Raw genomic sequence first — 22,866 nt, 5'->3', positions numbered from 1 at the left:
GGAAAAAAAATACCAAACCAACACAACTCAGTGCTGCCGTGCCCCATGTCAGCAGGCAGGGTGGGTGTTTTTACTTGTTGGGTCTTTTGTCGCATAACTTCAGAGTTTACGGAAATTAAATGGCTTTTTATTCCCACTTTGGGGTTGTCGTCTCTAAATGGTCACGCGGAGTCATCCCAGCGGGGTGGGGGGTAGCAAAAAGGGGGACCTCCGTGTGGTTGTGTGTCCTCTGGATGTGATCTCCGTCATGTTCCCCACCTCTCCGTTAACGCAGCAGGTCCAGGGAGGCACCTGAGTTGCTGCAGCTGCTCCACAAATTGTTTTTCTGGGTATTTTTTTACTTTATAAGTAGGGTTAATTTGCTGATAAACGAGTCTGACAGGGAATTTAGGGAGCAGCAAGAAAAAAACCACCCCAACAACCACACAAAAAGTCAAATTTGGAGCTGAGCTTTCTCCTTTCAGATCATGACACTGCTGCAGAACCAACGTTGAGACGTTTTAAGAGCTTGGGATGTGGCTCGCTTCAAGCAGTAGGTTGTGAAATTAAAGGAATCCTTGGTGGTTTGGCAGAAATATCGCTGAGCTCAGCAGAAGGCACCAGGCTGGACGTCTTCGCATCTCCTGTAGGTCAGCCTGGGTGCACTCATGGCACTGTTAGGCCTGGTTCAGGAGGACATTGAGCCATTGAATGGTTTGGGTTGGAAGGGACCTTAAAGATCATCTAGTCCAACCCCCCTGCCATGGGCAGGGTCATCTTCCACTAGACCAGGTTGCTCCCAGCCCCATCCAACCTGGCCTTGAATGCTTCGGAGGATGGAGCATCCACAGTTCTGGATAACCTGGTCCCATGTCTCACCACCCTCCTCGTGAAAAATTTCTTCCTTATGTCCAGTCTAAACCAGTTTAAAACCATTGCTGTGTCTTTATCAGCCCCCTTTAAGGATTGAAGGGCTGCAAGAAGGTCTCCCCGGAGCCTTCTCTTCTCCAGGCTGAACAACCCCAGCTCTCTCAGCCTGTCCTCACAGGCAGAGCTGCTCCAGCCCCCTCAGCATCTTTGTGGCCTCCTCTGGACCCACTCGAGCTGTTCCTTGTCTTTCTTACGCTGGGGACCCCAGAGCTGGATGTGGTGCTTCAGGTGGGGGAGCAGAGCAGAGGGGGACAATCCCCTCCCTCGACCTGCTGGCCATGCTGCTTGGGATGCAGCCCGGGTTGCAGTTGGCTTTCTGGGCTGTGAGGGCACATCACCAGCTCACATCCAGCTTTTCATCCCCCAGCACTCCCAAGTCCTTTCTCCACAGGGCTCCTCTCCACCCCTTCACCCCTGAGCCTGTTTCAATACTGGGGATTGCCCCGACCCAGCTGCAGGACCTTGCACTCAGCCTCACTGAACTTCATGAGGTTCACGTGGGTCCGTTCCTCCAGCCTGTCAAGGTCCCTCTGGATGGCCTTCCATCCCTCAAAGGCATCGATGGCACCACTCAGTGTGGTGTTATCTGCAAACTGAGAGTGTGCTCCATCCCACCATTTATGTCATTGATGAAGATATTTAATACTATTTGTCCCAGTACGGACCCTTGAGGGACACCATTCATTACTAGTTTCCACATTGAGCCATTGACTCTAACTCTTTGGACACAGTGGTGGAGCCAGTTCCCAATTCATCCAACGGTCCATCCATCAAACCCACCTCTCTCTGATTTAGCAGCAAGAATGTTGTGTGGTACCATATAAAAGCCCTTACAGAAGTCTAGGTAGATGACAGCCATAGCTCTTCCCTTGTCCACCAGACAGTCTCTCCATCGTAGAAGGCCCCTACCTTTGTCAGGCACAGTTTGCCCTTGGCAAAGCCTTGTTGGCTGGCTCTTATCACCTCCCTGCCTTCCATACATTTTGACGTGCCTTCCAGGAGGAGCTGCTCCACGATCTCACTAGGCAGGACAAGATGCCTCTCCTGAAGGCAGGAGTAGTAGCAGAACGATGAAGGTCATCAGCATACCGGCTTTGGGGTTGAACATGCTGCTTCTCTGAAAGACAACCTGAAAACCCAAAGCTCAGGAGCTTTTAGGAGGACACATGGAGATGGAGAATGGGCAGGGGCTGGGGTTGACCACATCACGGGTGGTGGAGCTGGATTTGGCCAAGGCTTTTTGGCCAGATACATCGCAGACTGGTGTGGAGGGCACAGAAGAGACGGAGACACCCAAGAATGAAATCAGAGGGCTGTGTATTTCGGAGAGAACAGCAGAGTCACCTTGTGGGGGGACCTGGGGACAGAGGAGGGGCTAAAAGCAGGCAGAAAAACAAAGGAGCTACCAGGTGGCTTGGAAACCTTGAGAAGCACTGCTTCCTTGCACCACGTAGGTGCCACAAGCCCCGTCCCTGGCTACACGGCGAAGCGTAGAGATGGGCAGGAGAGACGAGCAGGCTAGAGCTTCATCTCCAGCTTTTGCGCAGCTTTGCTCATTAATTAGGTGCCTCAAGAAGGCGCCCAGGGAGGTCATGGCTTGGCATGACCCGGCAGAACCGCAGGGCTGCGGCATGTCTCTTGGCTTGGTGCCACTGGCATCTGGTGTGATGCCATCCCTGGGGATGGGGGTCAAAGCCGCAGGAGCCGGAGGCTCAACATCCAGCTGTTTCACCAGCGACGTGTCGCCTGGAAAAAGCCTTTCATCTTCAAAGCGGTTCACGAATCATCACTAATTGCATCTGTGTGGGTGCTGGGAGGCAAAAGAAGCTTAATTAGGGCATGCAAAAGGCTCAGATCCTCTCCAGATAGGCAAGCTTGGAGTTTCGACTCCCTTGATGTGCAGCACCCCTGGGCCAAGAGCGGGTCTGGGCTTCCATCACACCTCATCGGCGGAGAAGGACTTGTCTGCAGGACCACGGGGCGATGCTGGTGCCTGGCTGGGGTGACAAGCGGAGGCTTTTCTCCAGCTGGTTGGCTTCTCACCCGTGGTTTTGGGATGTGGCTAGCGGCTCCGTGTCGGCGCATGCATCTCCAGAGCGGAGCAGAGGAGCAAGGCACCGAGCGCCCAGCTCGGCGTCGAGTTGGGAAAGCAAAGCCTTTCTCTGGGCTTGCCCCCAGAGCATCACCCTTGCCAGCTCCCCGCTTCTCAAGGTCCCTTGGCATCCTCACGGCTCCTGCGATGGTCCTTGCCTCCTGCCGCAGAGATGCGGATGCTCTGCCCAGCCCCAGTGAGCTCCACTTGGCATCACCCCGTCCCCAGAACCCCATCCCTGTCCCCTGTGCTGTGCCGGTGAGCGTAGAGCCAAGCGTGGCACTAGCTCCATCCGTGGTGGCCCAGAGACGCCGTGCTGGGTGCAGTAGCCCCCTCCCAGGACTGAAGAGCCAAGCCTGCCATCGTGCTGCCCATGTTTATTTGGTCCCAGCCCTGTAGAGGTAGCACATGGCGTGAACGTGGCTCCATGCCATCTCCCGCCCCCCAGCCAGGGTCTCCTGGGGGTGCCAGCGTCCCCCCTGCTCCCTGAAGGGGTTCGGTCTGGTCCTCATCACCCTGTGGGGGACAGGACAGAAGGGCTCATGCCCACCCAGGCCGCTAGTCCTTGGCCAAGTCGCACGCCCGGTTGGTGGCCGCCTCCACGGCGTTCATGACGGTGGCCCGCAGCGCGCCCTTCTCCAGCTGGTGCAGCGCATGGATGGTGGTGCCCCCGGGGGTGCAGATGTCTTCTCGCAGCTTCGCCGGGTGTTCCCCAGTCTCCAGCATCATCTTCGCTGCACCCTACGAGAACCCAGCGTGGGTCAGAGAGAAGAGAACCTCCCAAACCTCCCCTCTCCTTGCCCAAGGATTGAATGGTTGCATCCTCCCATCCGTCCCACCGCCATGCCCTTTGCTGTGTTCTGGTGGCCTCGTCTTCGGTTTCATGAGGGGAAACTGAGGCAGGAGGCCATTCAGCAACTCCTCACTTGCTCTGCCCCCCCCACCGCGTGCCACAGAGCCCAAGCCAGGTGGGAGCTCCAGGGTAGGAGGGAGAGGAGGGATGCTGGGTGTCCCTGAGCGACGGCACCGACTCACCAGCAGTGTCTGAGCCGCGATCCTGCTGGCTAAGCCGCCCGGCATGCCCATCTTCACCGCCCCCTCGGCCAAGGCTTCAGCAAACAGGTAGACCTGGGGGAGAAGAGCATCGGGGGTGAACGTGGCAAAAAAGGAGGGGGACCCCAACCCCGCACGGGCAGGATTTCTGCCGGCATCCCCTTGTCCTGCCGGTGAGCCCACCGAGCACAGGGGCTTACGTAGGCCACCCCGCTGCCGCTGAGGCCGGTGTGGATGTTGATGTAGGATTCGGGGACCTCTTCGCAGAGCCCGCAGGAGGACAGGAGGCTCTTCAGCAGGGTGGCTTCCCCATCACCGACACTGCTGCCCCGGGCGAAGACCATCGCCCCTGCCTGCACCACGCACGGCAGGTTGGGCATGAGCCGCAGCACCTTGGTCCCAGCGGGGAGAAGCTGGGGAGAGATGGGGATGGGAGAGAGGTGCCAGGTCTGGGCAGCACCCAAGGGTGCCCTGAGACACCGGTGGGTATCACCCATCAGCACTGGCCGAGAAGTGTGGTCCGTGGGGAAGGACCTGGGGATGGAACCCGGGTGGGGATAGAGCCACAGCGGTGTGACATTCTCCATGGGCCCGGGTGCAAATGGGAGGAGGAGGAGGAGAAGGACGAGGAGGAGGAGGACAAAGGGGATGAGGACGAGGAGGACGAGGAGGTCAAGGAGGAGGATGAGGAGGAGGAGGACGAGGCAGCTTACCCGCTGTAGTGTCTGGAGGGTGACACCAGCCACCAGCGAGACAACAATGTGGTGGGGTCCCACGGCAGGACGGATCTCCTGCAGGACTCCCGGCAAGATGTGGGGTTTGGTGGCCAGGAAGACCAGGGTGCTCTCCTGCAGCACCTCCAGGTTGCAATGCATGGTCCGGCAGCCCGACTCCTGCCCACGGGCAGGGAGAGGTGTCACAGCCTGTCACCCCCCCACACCCCTGGCACCCAGCACCCCCATGGGCAAGGCACGTTTTCATAGAGGGACACACCTTGGGGACCCATTCTGGCTGCAAAGCCACCAAGGCTTCACCTTGATTTCAACCCAGACCTGGGAAGGATGAGCCAAAGCCCTGCGTGGGGAGCAGAGTGCCCCAAAATCATGGCAAGGGGCACCCCAACATGGCTCCCACAGCCACCGAGCAGGGTGGTTTGTCATCCCACATCCCCACTCACCCGCCAGGCGTCCAGGTTTTTGTCGGAGGGAGCGCTGGCCAAGATGCTGCTGGCTGGCACCTTCCCTTGGGGAACACGGGGACTGGGGTGAGCGGCCGGGGTGGCCCCAGGGTGGTGGGGACACCCCAGCACAGCCCGGGCACCCCGATGTCAGCTGGGACGTGCTTCTCTCCTCCAACCCCAGCATGATCAGTCTGGGGGACATGGAGGAAAGGGGACCAGGGCCGGATCCTGCCCATCCAGCATGAGCACCCCATGGGGACAACTGTGGGCACCCCGTTGTGCCATGGTGCAGTGACAAGGGAGGTGACCCCAAAAGCAGGGGCCATCTCCTGGCTTCGGAGTATGGGCAAGGCTGTCCCCACGCTGCGCTACGGGGCAGGGACAACCAGGGACACCCAGGGAGGAAGGACAGGGCTGTGCCCCCACTATCTGTGGGGCAAGGGACCCTGGGGAAGGGGACAGGACAGGGTTGTCCCCATGTCCCCACGTCACTCTATGGGACAGGGACCCCAGGGAGGGCAGGGACCCTGAGGAGGGGGACAGGACAGTGCTGTCCCCATGTCCCCGCACCGCTTTATGGGACAGCGACCCCAGGGAGGGCAGGGACCCTGGGGAGGGGGACAGGACAGGGCTGTCCCCATGTTCCCACACCACGCTATGGGGCAGAGACCCCAGGGAGGGCAGGGACCATGGGGAGGGGGAGAGGACAGGGCTGTCCCCACGTTCCCACACCACTCTGTGGGGCAGGGACCCAGGGGAGGGCAGGGACCCTGGGGAGGGAGACAGGACAGGCCTGTCTCCATGTCCCCACATTGCTCTATGGGCAAGGACCTGGGGGGGGGGGGGGCGGGGCAGGGACCCGGGGGAAGGGGAGAGGACAGGGCTGTCCCCATGTCCCCACGCCCCTTGGTGGGGCAGGGACCCAAGAGAGGGCAGGGACCATGGGGAGGGGGACAGGACAGGCCTGTCCCCATGCGGCTCTATGGGACAGGGACCCCAGGGAGGGCAGGGACCCAGGGGACGGCAACAGGATAGGGCTGTCCCCATGTCCCCACGCCACTCTATGGGACAGGGACCCAGAGGACGGGGGCAGGACAGGGCTGTTCCCATGTCCCCACGCCATTCTATGGGACGGGGACCCGGTGGGGGGGCGGGGGGGGGCAGGGACCCGAGGAGGGCCGGGACCCCGGGGACGGGGACAGGACAGGCCTGTCCCCACGCCCCTCCGGGGGGCAGGGACCCCCGGGCCGCCCCCCTGCCCGTACCTGACCGCAGCAGCCCCCGGGCCAGGCCTCCCGCCATCCGCCCGGCGCCCACGAACCCCACGCGCAGCTCCGCCACCTCCATCGCGCCGGCCGGACACGCCCCCACCTCCTCTAGACCACGCCCACCCCCCCCTCCCCGAACACCCATTGGCTTGACCTCTCCTCGCCCCTGCCCGCCTATTGGCGCCACCTGGCTATAAGAGGCGGAGCCTGGGCGAGGGGTGGGCGTCTGCGCAGGTGCGGGGCGGGGCGGTGGTTGCGTCAGGGCTGGAGCGGCTCAAGTCTACGCGGGGGGAGGCGGGATTCCCCCTCACACCCCCCCCCCCCGGGGGAAATGGCGGCGGATGGGGGGGCGGTGCAAAGCCCTTGGTACCCCTGGGGGTATTTGGGGGGGGGGGGGGCAAAGCCTTTGGTACCCCTGAGGGTATTGGGGGGGGGGGGGGGGGGGGGATCGCCAATGCGGTGAGTTCCCTCCCAGTGTGGTCGGTCCCCTCAACCGGGGGGGGGGGGGGTTGTTGCTGGCCTCGGGGTGCTCCCCAACCTGTCTTCTCCCCCAGGACCCCCACGCCATCATGTTGCCCCGGAGCTGGTGGGTTCTACCCCTCCTCTGCTCCACCGCTGGGTTTTTGGGGTGTCTGAGCCTCTGCACCCCCCCAGAGGAGGTGGAGGTCCCCCCAGAGGTGGGGACCCCCCCAGAGGTGGGGAACCCCCTGTGCGTCCCCTTTGAGGTCACCACAGACGACGACCAGTTCCGGGGTGCTGATGCCACGCGCTGGGACCTGTCGCCCCTGGACTCCTGCGACCGTCAGGTGTGGCCGTGGGGCTCCCCCCTTGGCTGGGAAATTGGGGTCCCCATGAACCCCCTCACCCTAGGCACCCTCTTTGCCTGGTGTGGGGCACCCCCCGTCAGCGTGGGGTTGTGGCTGAAGGCCAAGTGCTGGGCAGGGCTCCCACCTTTCTCCTTATTTCACCTCCAAACCCCATCCCTGCTGTACAACCCCCCCCCCCCCCCCCCCAGCTCTGCTGGGAGCACCCATGGGTGTTGAGCCCTGCTGACACCGGTGCTGCCGCCAGGTTGTGGTGCCGCTCTGCTCATCCTGCACCAACCTGAGTGAGGAAGAGAAGGCGGCCAAGCTGGGCGTGGACCTGCTCAACTGCCAGGCCGAGGGTTGCCGGACATACACCTGCACCCTGGACGTGGTAAGTTGCTGGGACAGGGCACCTCCAAATCCTGTTTTCTCTAATTCCACCCCAAATCCTACCGTAATCCAACGCCATTCCCCCCCTGCAACATCCCAAACTCTGTAGCTGCAGTGCCTGAGCTGCACCCAGCCACCTCTGCTCAGCCTCTCATCCACATTTTGGGGTAAAACCAGCCCTATTCAGTCTATTTCCCCCATGGCAGATGGGAGTTTCCACTCCTGATTCCCTTCCCACCCCCAGCCTTGCTTGATTCCGAAGGCTTTTCCGAAGTCTCTCTCCAGCACCGTGGGATGGAGGTTAAACACCAGGGGCTCGTTTTGGGGTGCCCACGGGGAGACCCAGCGTCCACCTGGTATGTGGTGGTGGGCATCACTGTGGGGAGATGGTGTTGGGGGAGGGCTGTGGGGCCACCCCCAGTCACCACCACCCCAATATTCACCCCATGAGGGGCAGGAGGAGCCACAGGAGCAGCCAGCTGGGTGGCTGCGGCCGAGGCTGGAGACCCCTGACCACCACAGCCCGCAGCAGCCAGTGGTGGATGAGACCCTCGTCGCCGCCAGGCAGCACCGGGTAGCTCAGCTCATGGAGGACACGACCCACCAAGAGGGTAAGAGCCGCTGGTTGGGATCCTGCTACATCCCCGTGTCCCACCTTGGGGACTGACCCAACCTCTTGTGCCTCCCTACAGGGAACGTGAGCAGCCGTGGGGCCACGGGGCACTGGGAAGGGCACCGGGTTGTCCTGAGTGACCTCCACCAGGCGCAGGAAAGAGCTCAGGACGTCTATTCCCAACTAGGTGGGAATGCAGCAAACCCCATTCCCAACTGGTTTGGTCCCAGGACACCCCTGGGTGCAGCTTCCCCAGCTCATCCCAATGCTGTATCCATCTCCTCCGCGTGCAGAGAGCAACCTGGCCCTTCTCCTGGCCCAGCAGCGCCAGATGGAGGAGGTGATGGAGAAGCTGTGGCGGGTCAACCAGAGCCTGGAGCTGACGCTGGAGGCCGTAGAGGGTGCACGGAGCTGGCTGGAGAACCATCTACAGCATCTCCATGCCGCCCTCGACCCAGCTGGTGAGCTGGGGATGGGTGCTGGAGGGGGCAGATGGGTGCTGGTGGGTGCCAACGCGGGGCTTTTGCTCCCCGTCCCACAGGTCGGACCCCAAGTGCCATCTCCACCTTCATCCTACATGGCTCTTACCTTGTGCTGCTGGTTGCTCTACTGGTGCCCACGCCACCCCGTGCCATCCTTCTCCTCCTCTTCCTTGCCTCCAGCGCCCTCAGCGAGCTCCTCGGCATCCCAGCACTCTCCGCTCTCCTGGCCCTTGCCGTGGCAGGTGAGGATGGGGGTAGGGGGGTGACCTGGTTGGGGACGCGCCACCCTCGGGTTGCTACAGGGGTGAGCTGGGGGTTCTCTGCTCTCTCCCACCCTCTCGTTTTCCCCCACAGGGCAGTGGCTGGTGGTGGCTGCCCGCCGTGGTGCTGGGGGAGCCTGGGTGGTGCTTCCCCGGGAGAAGCCCCATCACTGGCTCACCTCCACCCCAGACAGGTAGGAGGTAGTTGAGGGAGGGGGGTGACAGGCGTGACACCCTTAGGAGCTGCCAGGAGCCAGCCTGGGCACCCATCCTGGATATCCCATGCTGCTGCCATCTGGCAAAGGTCCCTAGGGTGGGCTGCTGGTCCCCCAGGAAGGGGCAGGACACACTGTGGTGGCTTGCCTGCAGCTTTTTGGGCCACCTCATCCCAGCTCCCTGCTGTATTTCTGCCCAGAGGAATGTTTGGGGAGGCTGGAGAGGGGGCTACCATCACAGTGGTGATGCAGAAGCTTCCAAAGCAATGGGGCTCTGGTTTTCCTTCTTCCCATGTAGGGAGTGTGAAGTGGAGCTGTTGCAGGAGGAGCTGGACAAGATGGAGATAAGCTCCCTGCGAGGTGAGAGCTGGCCAGGCTGGGGGGGAACACAGGAGAGATGACCATGAAGTAGGAGGTGTGGTGGCTGTAGGACAGGAGTCTGAAGCCCCAGCATGTCCCCATCCTGTCCTGGGCCATGTGTGTTCCCCCAGAGTGTCCCCAAGCTATGCTAGGGCACGTGCACCACCCCAAGGTGTCCCCATCCAACACCTGGGGACGGCAGCGCTGGGAGTGTGTCACCACCCGTGTTCTTGCAGAGCCCTCGTGCCTGGAGCAGCCCACAGCGATGGCAGGGGACGTCCCTGGCTTAGCAGGGTGGGTGTCACCCATCCCCAGTGGCTGGAGGACAAAGCTGAGCTCGTGTGGGGTAAGCTTGAGCTGGGGGGTAGGTGCTGGGTGGGATGTCCCCAGTTTGGGCCAGACGCTGCTTCTGGGGGGCAGCTGGGTTCCCCTGAGGGGTTCCCCTAGGGCTGGGGTGTCCTCATCATGATCGCACCTCTGGGTGCAGGACACTCTGTTGGGAGAGGGGCCAGGGCTGGGGATGCGACACTCAAGGAGGACATTTGGGTAGAGGGGCGCGTTCTCCAAGGATGGCCAAGGCACCCATCCTGTATGACCCACACGCACCCAGGGGACAAGGGACAACTCCTGCAGCACAGCAAGGTCACCAGGGGTGGAGGATGCCCCATCTAAACCCCTTCTTCCCCAACCAGGTGATGCTGGAGCCAGCCATGGGCGGTGGGAAGCACTGGGAGCCCAAACCCTACAGCCCGAGCCAGTCTCTGGCCAGCGACACGTGAGTGCCAACCCTAGGGGACATCCCTCCTCTGGGGACACGGGGTTGGTGTCATCTCAGGGTGTGTAGCCAGTGACCTGACAGCAGGGGGACAGCCCCGCTGGGGGTTTCCTGGGGTGCTGATGGGTCTCTTTGCTGTAGGTCCTTGCTGTCCCCACGGTCCCTGTGCCAGGGGCTCACCAGGGCTGGGCAGCGATGCCGGAAGAAAGCCATCCCCGGGCAGGACTTCTGCCACATCCATGCCACCGGTTGAGCCTCCTGCAGCAGCTTGGCCATGGACTCATCCCCCCTCAACCCATACCTGACCCTCTACCTCCTCCCAGAGGGGTTTCAAACCCTTTTTTAACTCTTCCAGACTCTGCTGGAGGACACGTGATGGTGCTCAGGCCCCTAAGGGTGCCGTTCGATGGGGGTACAGGACCGTGCTGCGAGGCAGACGCTCCCCATCCCACCAGTTTTATCCTATTTGCATATATTTTAATAAATGCCATACTGACAGCTGAAGTCTTCTCCATTCTGGTTCCGCCCCCCACACCCTCCTCCATCCTGAGGCTTGGGCTTTGCTGGGGGCTTTGGGATCACCCTCGTGCGCCGAAAGCGACGGCGAACGCCCGGCTGCCATCCCTGTGCCTGAGGAACCCTGATCACCTTCCCTTTATTACAGCCTAATTACAGGTAATTAGCAGTGTAGCCCGTTACAGCTCAGCCAGAGCTGCCAGCCTCCACGGCCAAGGAGGTGGTGCCTCCAGTTGCCTGCAACCACCTGGTCTGGGGTGCCCTGACCTTCCTCCCCCCCCCGCCCTGGGTGTCCTGTGCCCCTCCCAGTAGTGGGCAGGAACATGGGGGCCTCTCACTGTGCTCTGCTCCTACTACCTTTTTTACTTTGGAAATGTCATTGTCACCCCACCCCCGCCCCCCAAGCCCCATCCTTTGCCCCAGCAAAGGACAACCCTGAGATGAAGAGGATGGTCCTGGTGCCGCGTTGGCCCGTCACTTCCTGGCGTTGGCGTAGTTGGCGCTGAACCAGGCGCAGGTCTCCTTCACAGCTGGGGAGGGAGAAGATGGGGTGGGTTTGGGGATTTGGGAACAGGGTTTGTTCATAGAGTCATGGAGCAGTTTGGGTCAGAAGGGACCTTTGAAGGTCATCTAGTTCTAACCCCCCTGCCATAAGCAGGGACATCTCCCACTAGACCAGGTTGCTCAGAGCCCCATCCAACCTGACCTTGAATATTTCCAGGGATGGGGCATTGACCACCTCTCTGGGCAACCTGGGCCAGTGTTTCACCACCCTCAGTGTAACAGTTTCTTCCTTAGATCTCATCTGACTCTCCCCTCTTTGAGTTCAAAACCATCACCCCTTGTCCTATCGCTGCAGGCCCTACTAAAAAGTCTGTCCCCATCTTTCATCTCAAGCCCCCTTTGAGTATTGAAAAGATGAACCACCAAGGCTAATGGCAGTTGGTAGGACCTCCACGTTTGGTGGAACCCACCTCACCTTGCCTGAAGGGTGTAAACTGGAAGCCGGGCAGGTAGCGCCGTAGCTTGGCGTTGCTCGCCGTCTTCTTGAACTGCCCATCCGCTTTGGTGCTGTCAAACTGGGGCCAGAGGGATTAAGGGAAACCAAAAAGGGGGAAAAAAACAGGTCTTGTTTTGCCTCACCCTGTCCTGGCTGGGGTGGTGGGAGGGATACTCTGGACCACAGCATCTCCCCTGGAGCTCTATGGCTGCTGCAGCAGCCCTGGGAGCCACGCAGGGGATCAGCCTGCGGTGAAGGATACAACAAGCTCTCCGCTGAAGTCCATGGCCTCCACGATCGCCTCTGCTGCCTCCTTGATGGAGACTTCATCTTCTTCTCCCACTGTGGAGAAAAGGCATGCTTGTGGCCGTTCCTCCATCTTCTTGGAAAGGGGCTGGAGCCCCTCATTGTAGCGAGGCAGGCAAGGCTTACCTGACAAAATGATGGGCTCTACCTCATTGTATTCCCGCAGGACCCAAAGGAAGAGCCGAGCCAGGTCCTGCAGAAAGGCAGATGGCTCTTGAGGAGGGGTGGCTGCTACCCTCCCCCAGCCCTCCCATCGCAAGGAGACCCAGCCCTGAGGATGACCAACACTGCCCAGGACAACCCAGGTGGGCTCAGACCCTGCCCTCCCCAAGCTGTGGGAGGGGAGTGCTCCCCAAAGCCACACGTACCAGGGAGTAGATGAACTGTCTCCTGGGTTTGCCCGTGCCCCAGACGGTCAGAGCGGAGCCAGTCTCTGCAGGAGGAAGAAGAGCACGTCCATGAGCATCGGAGCCACCTCCATCCACCCTGGCTACCCTGCAGAGCATGCGGGAGCACCCAAGGGGGGAAAAAAAGCCCCAACAAACCAAAACCAACGAAACTCTCCCCCAAAAAAGAAGAAATCCTGCCATGCTCACGTTTGGCCGCATAGACCTTGTGGATGAGCCCCGGCAAGACGTGGCCGTCCTCGATGTTGAAGTTGTCGTGCGGCCCGAAGACGTTGGTGGGGATGACGGCGGTGAAGCGGCAGCCGTGCTGCTCGAAGTAGCCCCTGGGTGAGAGCAGGGGTAGGGGGTGTGGAGGTAGGTGTTCCGCCAGCCATGATCACACAGAGCTGTCCCCAGAAGTTCCTGGCCAGCAGCATCTCCATCTGCTGAGGCCAGGTGTCTCCCCAGCTCCCAGTTCCTGAGAGTCCCAGGGGCTTCCCCTTGCCCTGATAACCCATGGGTGCTCACAGCCTGCGAGGACTCTCCCAGGTGTGTGGCCCCCCACACACCTATTCTGGATGTCGATCATCCTCTTGGCGTAGGAGTAGCCAAAGTTGGAGCTATGCGGTGGTCCATTGTGAATCTGGGGACAAGAGAGCAGAGTTAAGCGGGGCAGGGACCCCTCCCTCCAGGTTGTGCATGGAGCTGGAGATGCTCACCATGCTCTCATCAATGGGGTACGTTGTCTTGTCCGGGAAGATGCAGGTGGAGAGGCAGGAGACCACCTTCTGCACCCCCATCTCATACGCCGAGTGCAGGACGTTGTCGTTGATATGGACGTTTCTCCTCTGGGGATGGAGACAGTGGTGAGATCTGTGGGATGGAGACCCCAAAACCCCTGCACCTGATGGGTTATAACTCATTAATAACTCCAGAAACCAGAGGTTTGGTCAGGAGAGCAGAGCAAGCCATATCTTCCTGTGCCCATGTCCCAGCTTGGGGAGGGCAAGGGGGTTGCAGCATCCTCAGGGACCCCGATACTGCCCGTTTGCCAGCTGCTCACCCAAAAATCCAGGTTGTAGCGGATGTTTTTGAAGAGGCCCCCGACCATGGCAGCCAGGTGGATGACATGGGTGGGCTTGTGCCGCTCGAAGAGGGCTTTGGTCTCTGTGGCGTTCCTGGGAAGGGAAATTTTGGGGTGTCAACGGAGCAGACAGGGGGAGTTTCCAAGCGAAAACCCACAGGGTCAACTCACGTCAAGTCGGCGTCTCTGGAGGACACGAAGATCCACTCCTCCTCCGGCCGCCCCTCTCCGTCAGCCACCACCTTCTCAATGGCTCTCCCCACCAAACCGGTGCCACCCGTCACCAGGATGCGCTTCGCCACTGGCCCTCCCACCTCCGTCATGGCCAAAACCCTGCAGGGAGGGGGGGGCTAAGCTGGGGTCACCTCTTTGTGCACCCCGCTATGGACCACCGAGCTCACCCCCACCCTGGCACGGGCACCCACGAGCATCGGCCACGCGCCAGCCCGGTGGGGTCGTGTTTTTTGGGGGGTGCTTTTACCTGTTTCTGCTGGCAACGGCGAGAAGGAAAGTGGAAGCAGTGAGTTTTGGTGGGGACGGGGCTGGGCCGAGGCGGCAGAAACTCGTCAGCTGTAGTGGTTAATTAACGAAGCTGGCTGGTGGCCCGCGGGCTCTGGGCCGGGGCCAGATCCTGCCACGCGGCGCCACATAGCACCGCCCACCCTCCGGAACTGGAGGCTTCACCCCTCACCCCCACACCTCCCCCAAATCCTATCTCTGCTCCCCAAAACCTCACCCTGCACCCCAGGTCTGCACCCCAGATCTCCTCCTGCACCCCAAATCCCAGGTCTGCACCCCAAATCCTATCTCTGCTCCCCAAAACCTCACCCTGCACCCCAGGTCTGCATCTCAGATCTCCTCCTGCACCCCAAATCCCATCTCTGTTTCCTAAAATTTCTTCCTGCATGCCAAATCCCAGCTCTGCTCCCCAAAATCTCACCCTGCACCCCAAATACCAGGTCTGCACCCCAAAATCTCACCTGGCACCCCAGGTCTGCACCCCAGATCTCCTCCTGCACCCCAAATCCCAGCTCTGCACCCCAAAATCTCACCCAGCAACCCAGAACTCCTGCACCCCAAATCCCAGCTCTGCACCCCAGATCTCCTCCTACACCCCATGCCTCCCCTGCACCCCAAACCCCAGCTCTGCACCCCACCCTCCCCTGCACCCCAAATCCCAAGTCTGCACCCAGGTCTGCACCCCACGCCTCCCCTGCACCCCGAGTCCCACGCCTGCACCCCACTCCTCCCCGCACCCCAGCCCCCCTCCCGCAGCGCCGCCCCTATCCCAACCCAGAGCCTCCCACCGCGGGGAGCCCCTAGACCCCCCCCCCCATACCCTCCCTGGGCCTCTCCCCTCCATACTGTGCCCCACTCTCTGGTGACCCCCCCAATCCCCCCCCCCCACCCCCCCCCGGCCACCCCTGCGAGGTGGGCGGGGGGGGGGGGGAGGCTGCCCCCACAAACGCTCCCCGATGGGGTGGGGCGGGGGGGGGGCCCGTCTCACCCCGGCACGGGGCTCGGCTAGATTCGGCTCGGCCCGGCGGGGTTCGGCTCGGTTCGGCGCGGCTCGGCGGGGCTCGGCTCGGCGGGGCTCAGTGGGACTCGGCTCGGCTCGGCGGGGCTTCGGTGGGACTCGGCTCGGCTCGGCGGGACTCGGCTCGGCTCGGCCGGACTCGGCTCGGCTCGGCCGGGCTCGGCCGGACTCGGCTCGGCTCGGCCGGACTCGGCTCGGCGGGGTTCGGCTCGGCTCGGCGGGGCTAGGCCGGGTTCGGCTCGGCTCGGCTCGGCCGCGCTTCCTGCCGCCGTCCCCGGGCGCCGCCGCTTGGCTCCTCGGGAAATGGAGTCCGCGGCCGTTGGCACCGGCACCGGGACATACCGGGGCACCCCATCGCTACCCCCTAGCGGTGCGGGAGAAGGGGGTGCAGGGGAAAGAGGCGGGGGAGTGGGCGCGGGTTCCCTCCCCTCCTCCCTGAGGCAAAAGGGATTGCGACGAGCAAAGGCTTAATCGTCTTTCATGTGTTTAAGACGAGATTAAAAATGAGCAGAGCCTTCTAGTGGGTGGGGGATGGTTTCAAAGACACCATCCCCCCACACACACACACCCCCTCCCCCCAGGTACCAGCTGGATTTTCCTTCGGGATTTCTGCAAGGCAAAGGTAGGGCACCAATTAAAATGGTGAAGAACAGGGATTAAGGGACACCCAGCCCGGAATTCCCCACTTTCCCCCCCAAAGAGATACGGCCCCAATGTCAAAGCCTAATAAGGCTATCACGGCTTTTTCACTCCTTCCTCCTCCTTTCTCCTGGGTGAGACTCGGAAAAGGAACGTGCCCTTTTCCTTTGAAGAAAAGCTGAATCCTTGGGGATCCTCTTCCTCAGGAAGGGTGTCGTTTTTTTTCCCCCCTGCACGTTGAAAGATGTCACGTTGTGCTTGCGTGACCAGCTGTGTCCCATGGAAGTGCCCAGCCCCTCTCCCAGCTCGGTGAGTTGCCGCCTGTCCCCAGCCTTCCCAAGACTTTCCCAGCTCCAAAATCCCACTTCCCATGAATGACTCCAATCCTGGCACTGTTTCACCCCCCCCATGAGGTCCCTTCCAACCCCTACCATTCTGTGATGATACAGGATGCCCTGGCTGATCTCACATGGATGAAGCACTGAAGGTCCTTCTCCATGCTGGCCAATCCCTCATCTGCCCTGCAAACAGCATCACCTCTTTCATCCTCTATGCAACACCAGGGCCTGGCAAAAAGAAGCCTCATGTGGATGTTTGCTGCTTGTCCCACTCCACCTGGACCAGCTCAGGGCAGGAGAATGAATCACAACCACCTCACATCCAGCTGCATCCACGCTTCCAGCTGGCGGCGTGGTATAATTGTAGAGTAGAATGGTTTGGGTTGGAAGAGACCTTTAAAGATCATCTAGTCCAGCCCCCTGTGCCATGGGCAGGGACAACTTCCGCTACACCAGGTTGCTCCAAGCCCCATCCAACCTGGCCTTGAACATCTCCAATGATGGGGCATCCATTAGACGAGCCAGGGAAATGCAAAAGGCTGAGGAAGATTTTCCAGGTGCTGGTGGGAGGTTAAGAGCTTCTTGTTGCATCCTGCGAATTTCGGAGACTAATTAGGGGTAACCCTTGTTTTAGCTGAGGAACCTCTGGGAGGTGGCGCAGCCAGAGCTGCTGTGGCAGCAGCTGAATAACCACGGTGCTGGATTTAAATATGGTAATTCTGGAGCTAATTACCAAAGCAATGTTAAAGCATGAGGGAAGATCACAGGGGAGAGGTGCAAACTTGTGGTGACCGCATGGGATGGAGCAGGACTCTCTTGTTAACGAAATATCACCCAGGCTTTTGATATTATCTAACAAGATCTTGTGAGTTAAGGATGAAAGCCTGGAGGAGACCCATTAGCTCATCTGCGGCAGGTCTTCTGCATGACACGAACCAGAGGGCAGCTCAGGACCTTGCAGCAGGCAGGATGAAGCTTGGGCGGCTTGGTCAGATCCCATCGTCGTCGGAGAACTGCTGCTTCATCTGACGCATGGTTTCCATAACGCAGCTTCCTTGTGGGTGACCTCTTTCTCTCAAACTGGTCTGGTTTCAGGTCCAGCCTCACTCCTCGCTCTGCCCTCCCCATTCCTCTCAGGAAAGTGAGGGAGATGAGTGCGACCTGTCCAAATGCAGCCCATCCCAGCGTGGAAGCCGCCTTGCGATGATGTTGCCTGGCTGAGGCCAAGCTCCAGGAGCCCAGGTGAGACACACCGGCTCTAAGCATCCCTCTCCCACTTGGATTTCAGTTTTTTGTGGCTGCTCTTTGTGCTTTTAGGTAGACAGCACACCAGCAATGAGCCTCTTTCTGGGTCATGTCCTGCAGCTCAGCCTGTGCCTCCCTCCATGCGTGATTTCGTCCTTCTGAAGTCCATTTTGTCCCCAATAGCCCAGCTCCCACCAGTTTCCACAGGGGCTGGGGGTTGCTCCCACCACCACGCAGCCCCTCGGCAATGGGAGAGTTGTCCAAAAGCACAGGACAGTCTTGCAGAGCCACAGAGGAGGAAGGCTGGCACGGGAATGGGAGCGAAGGCCGCAGCTTTTCCTGGACCCGCTTGCTCTTGCTAACCATGGGTGGTTTCTCATAATATGGAATATGAACCAGGAGCAGTTCAAATGGAAAAATTCTGAATTGGGTAGGGACAGGAACGAGTCGGACCCCTTGAAGACTCCCAGTTCATGGAATTGGGGGCAGCGGTTGTGCAAGACCATCCTTGCTGTTATCACTTTACTTTTGGCCCTGCCAAGTCCAGTCCTCTTGAAGGAGGGAGACAAGGGCCGTGCATGGCTGCGAACCGTGACCGCTCTGTGATGGTGTTTGGGGCTGCTCTGAGAGCAGCGGGGTCCTGGCTTGGGTGGCTGAAAGTCCCCCTGGGAGCCAAACACTGGGAGAGATGCCAGCCATTTCACTTGCAGCTTGGGAGGATGCTTTCCAGCACGTCCCTCCTGCGGTGTGCCTGGCTTGGGGGCTCCTAAGGATGGAGTACAGAGAGCTGGGCAAGGGTCAACCAAAGGAACCCAGCCCCTGGCTTCCCCAGGGTGGATGGGAGGGAGGCATGTGCTGGCCCATCCGTCCTCTTGGCAGCGGGCAATGTGGCTATGAGCCTCCTCCCAGTGCTCCCTTGAACCCGTCTGAGCTGACTGCGCTCAAAATGAGCGGCTCTGGAGCAAGTTTGGGCTGAGACAGGCTCTGAAGCATGAGGCAGGCTTCCCGCTGGGCCTGGGCTGCTCAGGCACGTCGCAGGGCTGCGGGGAGGCGAGAGCCTGCGCCCATTTCAGTCCAAGGGTTGATGTCAAGCTGGCTGGACTCCAAGGTGAACAACTGTCACTGGTAAGAGCAGGTATTACTTGAGTTTGTCTTCTGTTGATTAGACGTTACTTCAAGATGAGCTGAAGTAAGCCCTTCAAGGCCAACTAAGCATGTCTGCAGGAGAGATGCTCTATTTGCACTAAATCAACGGATAAAATGGCCAAACAGCTCCAAATTCATCCCCCCTCTCCTTGCCCAGCTCTGAGTCAGGTGATGTTTGGTTTTATTTTAGGGAAGGGCTTTGTTCTAGGCGAAAGCTTTGTCTTTGAAAAGAGGCCGACTCCAGCTGTACGCAGAGCTCTCTGGCACTCTGGACTCCAGCTGCTCCTCCGGAGACATTCCCTTAATTTGCTTTTAATGAATATTTCAGTGCTGGCAAGAACCCTGGAGACTGTGAGGTCCTGTCTCAGCTCACCCGGTTTGCAGGAACTTTTTTTACAGAGAGTGAAAAATAAAAGCAGCAACGGAGAGGAAGCAGTGAGTGGCACCGGTGACAAGCAATTCAGGGGAGACCAAAGATCTTTGGTACCTGAAGATCTCTGTTTGAGGGCCTGAGTTGGGAGATGGAGAGGTTGGAGAGTGGCACAAGGGCATGTGCCCACCCTGCCAACTCCGTGCAGCCCCTCAGGAGACCCATCTTCACATCAGAGCAAGGTTATTCCTTCAGCTGGTCCCCAGTGCCTCAGGGACCCCACAGTGAGGAGGACTGTGACTCATAAAGGGGGCTTTGTCTGTGACCTCGGAGCAGAGGGATGGTGGCTTGGGGTCCTCTGCACAGGTCCAGGGACCCTGCAGCAGGGAGGATGGTCATCCGGAGACTCCTTGCACGGGTGACTGTGGGACCCTGCAGTGAAGAGGAGATGGTGGCCTGGGGATCCCCCCTTCAGGGAATCAGCTGGGGACACCACAGCAAGGTGAGACCGTGGCCTGGGGACTCCCATGTTGGTGGAATGGAGACCGTGCAGCCAGGGGGACAGTGCATCAAGGACCCACGCTTGGGTCAGCTGAGGAACCCCCAGCAAGGGGGAGGGTTGTGTGTGACCTGGGCTCCCTGCATGAGTTGCCCAGTGTCCTCTCAGCGAGCGGGGACATGGACATGGCACCCTGTGTAGGTGGCCCTGGGACCCCACTGTGCAGGAAAATGGTGTCATGGGCCCTGCCAGGCAGTCGGACTGGGGACCACAGAAAGGGGGGGGACGATAACAGGGAACCCCACATGGGTGTCCCTGGCACCCTGATGCACGGGCAAGAAAACTGTTGACGTATTTATTGATCACAGCTTTTTTGGGAGGGGTGTTATTTAATCAGAGCGTTTTCTCTCCCTCTTACCCCTCTAGGTCCCCCAACTACTGTCACGGGAGGCATTTGGTTTGGTTTTCAGCAGCCTTTCTATTCATTCATCCTCTCGTTCACCCCCCCCACCCCTCCCAGTGATAGTTTTGGTGTCCGTTTGGTGAAGATTATCTCTTTATTGTAGCAAAGGTGTTGATTTTGGGGTCCTGACAGGCACCTTCTGGAAAATTCTGGGAGCTTCTGCAGCAGCAGGCATCTGTCAGCCATCCTGCTGATTAGCAGATTGGTAGCTGCCCCCTGATTGACAGGTTCTTAGCTTGCTCCTGATTGCCTGGTCGCTGAGGGAGTGCCTGGCTGTGGTGAGGGAAGTCTACAGCCATGGGGATGATACTGGTAGGGTCTGGAAAAGACAATTGGGACGGGGAGAGGCCCAGGGGACTGGAAGCGGCATGAGGGGAGCCAGGGTCTTTGGGATCTTGACTTGGGGTGAGTGCTGAGGGGTGAGGCCCCTTCTCTGCACAGTGTTTGTGGAGGCAGAGAGGGATTGGATGTACTAGAGGGGAAATGAGAGGCATGCCTGCTGTGCTGGGCTGTGCTCCTGAGAACCTCGAGGGGATGTTTCCATGCCAAAGGGTTGATGAAGGGGAATAGGTTAGGATGGACCAGACTAGACTAGAGCAAAAAAGTGATCTTGCCCTGTCTTCGGCACTGGTGAGGCCCTGTGTGGAGTTGCGTGTCCAGCTGTGAGGGCTCCTCAGTGGAAGAAGGACCTGGAGATAGAGGAGCAAGTCAAGTGCAGGGCTACCAAAACACTGAAGGAACTGGAGCATCCTTGCTATGAGGAGAATCTGAGAGAGCTGGGAGGTTTTTCCAACAAGGAGGCAAGTCCGTACAGGGGAGATGTCGTCACTGTATCTAAACCGCTGGTGGGAGGGCATGAGGACTGGGGAGTCAGACTCTTCTCAGGGGTGCCCATGGCCAGGGCAAGGGTGAATGGAGAAAGCTAACAAGACGTGCCATTGCCTTGGAGAGAAGGCAAGGCTTTTCCAGTGAGAGGGTGGTCAAGTAGGGGAATTGGTTGCGCAGAGAGGTGTTGGAATCTCCATCCTTGGAGATACTGAAATCCTGAGTAGACATGGTCGAGGACAGCCTGCTGGAGGTGACCCTGCTCGAGCAGATTGGGATGAACGAGATGATCTCCAGGGGTTCCTGTGCACTCAGTAGTTCTGTTTGCTGTGATTTCGCCAGAGTGGTGTGGGGGAAGAGCGTTGCTCAAGTTACGGGTGCAATGGGGGGCTTGGGTCAGAGGCATGTGTAGAAGTGCATTGACATGTCCCAGCCTGTGTTTGGGCAAGTGAAGAGTGTGTTATCTTATGGAAGATTTCTTCTGATGCTCTAAGTTGTTGTTGTTGCTGGGGACATATCTTATAAGAGAGTTTTGTGGCCCATTTTCCACCCAGCCCAATGGCCTGTTGAGCCCTGGCTTTGTGCAGGGTGATGCGCACACACCCTTGGAGAGGAAAGGAAGAGGAGCATGTGAGGCTGGGATGCAGGAGAACTTTATTGAGGAAAAAAACAGTGAAAAGGCAGGAACAGCAAGGAGAAGGGAGACAGTCTGACGTGCAAGTAGGGCGACCATCAAACAATTACTGTGCTTGCAGTAGATCTCGCCAGAGAACCAAGATCATCCTGGCCCGTAGTGGGAGCGGCACAGTGAAAGTCCCCAGTGGTGTCTCCCCATGGACAGGAAGCCCATTTACAAGCAAGGGCCTGACAGGGTGTTCTGAATCCATGCCGTGCCGTCCCGAGTGTGGGAGGTTGGTGTCAGGGGTGGTGACGAGGACCCTTAGCAGGGGTAGCAGCCTCTCCTGCCGCCATAGCAGCCCAGGCCTCCGAAGCCATAGCCGAAGCCGTAGCCGAGGCCAAAGCCGCCGGAGGAGATGGGCACTCCCTGGGCGCTGAGTTCGTTGCCCACGGCAGCCGATGAGGAGGATCCGACGGCGGTGCTCTGGGGGAAGGAGCTGAGGATGGGTCCTGGCAGGGTGACCAGCACGGCAGGAGGCTGGATGACGACGCGGGAGTCCTCGCACTGCCTGACACAGGGCTCGTTGCAGCTGTTAGCCAGCGGGGTGGGTCCGCAGGGGCTGCAGAGGCTGTTGCAGGCCATGGGGGTGGTGTGGAGGGTCCCTGGAAGAGAGGGTGTTGAGAGAGCGGAGGGGCGTGGGGGGCGTGAGGGGTTGGAGGAGGGCGGTGGAGCTGGGAGGGGTGGTGTGGGGCTGTGGGGAGCGTGCGCGGCGGTGGGGAGGCGTGAGGGCTGGTGAGGCTGGGGCCGAGCGCGGTGGGAGAGAGGGGCCAGGTGGGGCAGGAGGAGGAGGGTCAGGGGGTTGCGTCTGACCTTGGGGAGCGGGGAGGAGAAGGCGTGAGGAGGAGAGGTGTGTGAGGGAGAGAGGCGCTGGGCCGGCTTTTATGGTGGTGCGCGAGGGGCGGGACGGCCTTGGGGCAGGACGGCATTTGGCAGCAGGCAGCTCTTGCCTGCCCCAGCCCTGCCAGCAATGAGGTGGGGTGTGTTTCCCTGGCCGCAACGCTCCCTCTTCATGTCCTGCTCTCGAGGACGTGTCCCCTTGGCCCTGGCGGCAGCTTTGAAGTGAGAGTCTTAGAGGCCAAAGGCTTGGTGCTGGTGGCGCGTGTCAGGGCGGGCAGAACACTTGGCCTAAGCGTCCCAGTGGTTTTGTGTCATCCGTGAGATCATCCCATGGCACTCGTGTGGTGTGGTTTGGGGGTGCATTGTGAAGACGGGACCTCATTTCCTCGCATTCTTGGCTGGCTGATCTGGGCTCTGCAGGTGTGCTGGGTGTGAGGGGCTGCCCCTTCCATCGTGTTTTGTCCCTCCCTGCCTTGATGACAATCACTCAGCCTGTCTTTAGGCTGGGCCTTTCCCTTAGGGTTTGCTTTGATGGTGTCTTGGTGCCCCTCATGCTTGTGAGGTTGTATCTGGGAAAAAGGAGGCTGCCAGGT

General features: G+C 60.0%; 3 protein-coding genes and 1 pseudogene across 3 annotated transcripts; 1 reads left to right on the top strand and 3 right to left on the bottom strand.

Moving 5' to 3' along the window:
* Positions 1-3,559: 3,559 nt before the first annotated feature.
* PYCR3 (pyrroline-5-carboxylate reductase 3) lies at positions 3,560-6,581 on the bottom strand. Its single transcript, XM_086465499.1, has 6 exons — positions 6,500-6,581; positions 5,232-5,296; positions 4,768-4,947; positions 4,255-4,467; positions 4,037-4,129; positions 3,560-3,742 (listed from the first exon to the last, which is right to left on the bottom strand). Exons 1-6 carry the CDS (start codon positions 6,579-6,581, stop codon positions 3,560-3,562), a joined length of 816 nt encoding a protein of 271 aa, XP_086321625.1.
* A 375-nt stretch (positions 6,582-6,956) lies between these two features.
* Positions 6,957-10,656, top strand: LOC147415631 (protein brambleberry-like). The gene is made up of 13 exons (XM_086466039.1): positions 6,957-6,961; positions 7,057-7,088; positions 7,157-7,308; positions 7,574-7,699; positions 8,156-8,309; positions 8,391-8,498; positions 8,605-8,772; positions 8,853-9,035; positions 9,148-9,247; positions 9,567-9,628; positions 10,116-10,174; positions 10,321-10,403; positions 10,545-10,656. The coding sequence occupies exons 1-13, from the start codon at positions 6,957-6,959 to the stop codon at positions 10,654-10,656; spliced, it is 1,344 nt and encodes a 447-aa protein (XP_086322165.1).
* A 729-nt stretch (positions 10,657-11,385) lies between these two features.
* GFUS (GDP-L-fucose synthase) lies at positions 11,386-14,021 on the bottom strand. The gene is made up of 10 exons (XM_009947034.2): positions 13,867-14,021; positions 13,675-13,789; positions 13,331-13,459; positions 13,181-13,254; positions 12,822-12,955; positions 12,594-12,658; positions 12,352-12,418; positions 12,182-12,261; positions 11,899-11,998; positions 11,386-11,449 (listed from the first exon to the last, which is right to left on the bottom strand). The coding sequence occupies exons 1-10, from the start codon at positions 14,016-14,018 to the stop codon at positions 11,394-11,396; spliced, it is 972 nt and encodes a 323-aa protein (XP_009945336.1). The 5' UTR covers positions 14,019-14,021; the 3' UTR covers positions 11,386-11,393.
* A 7,676-nt stretch (positions 14,022-21,697) lies between these two features.
* LOC147415630 (feather keratin pseudogene) lies at positions 21,698-22,018 on the bottom strand (annotated as a pseudogene).
* Positions 22,019-22,866: the final 848 nt, after the last annotated feature.

This window comes from Leptosomus discolor, chromosome 5 (genome assembly GCF_034619465.1).
Source record: "Leptosomus discolor isolate bLepDis1 chromosome 5, bLepDis1.hap2, whole genome shotgun sequence".
NCBI lineage: Eukaryota > Metazoa > Chordata > Aves > Leptosomiformes > Leptosomidae > Leptosomus > Leptosomus discolor.
This window is presented reverse-complemented; position numbering and strand designations above follow the sequence as displayed.

Excerpts from the sequence above, each read along its gene's own strand:
- LOC147415631 (XM_086466039.1), top strand. Across the intron at positions 8,310-8,390 it reads GGACACGACCCACCAAGAGG|GGAACGTGAGCAGCCGTGGG; the intron begins GTAAGAGCCGCT and ends GCCTCCCTACAG. Across the intron at positions 9,248-9,566 it reads CTCACCTCCACCCCAGACAG|GGAGTGTGAAGTGGAGCTGT; the intron begins GTAGGAGGTAGT and ends CTTCCCATGTAG.
- GFUS (XM_009947034.2), bottom strand. The coding sequence starts at position 14,018 with ATGACGGAGGTGGGAGGGCCAGTGGCGAAGCGCATCCTGGTGACGGGT. Across the intron at positions 12,419-12,593 it reads GACAGTTCATCTACTCCCTG|GACCTGGCTCGGCTCTTCCT; the intron begins GTACGTGTGGCT and ends GCCTTTCTGCAG. Across the intron at positions 11,999-12,181 it reads ACTTCAGCGGAGAGCTTGTT|TTTGACAGCACCAAAGCGGA; the intron begins GTATCCTTCACC and ends CTCTGGCCCCAG.
- PYCR3 (XM_086465499.1), bottom strand. The coding sequence starts at position 6,581 with ATGGAGGTGGCGGAGCTGCGCGTGGGGTTCGTGGGCGCCGGGCGGATG. Across the intron at positions 5,297-6,499 it reads CCGGGGGCTGCTGCGGTCAG|GGAAGGTGCCAGCCAGCAGC; the intron begins GTACGGGCAGGG and ends GTGTTCCCCAAG. Across the intron at positions 4,468-4,767 it reads CCCTCCAGACACTACAGCGG|CTTCTCCCCGCTGGGACCAA; the intron begins GTAAGCTGCCTC and ends ATCTCTCCCCAG.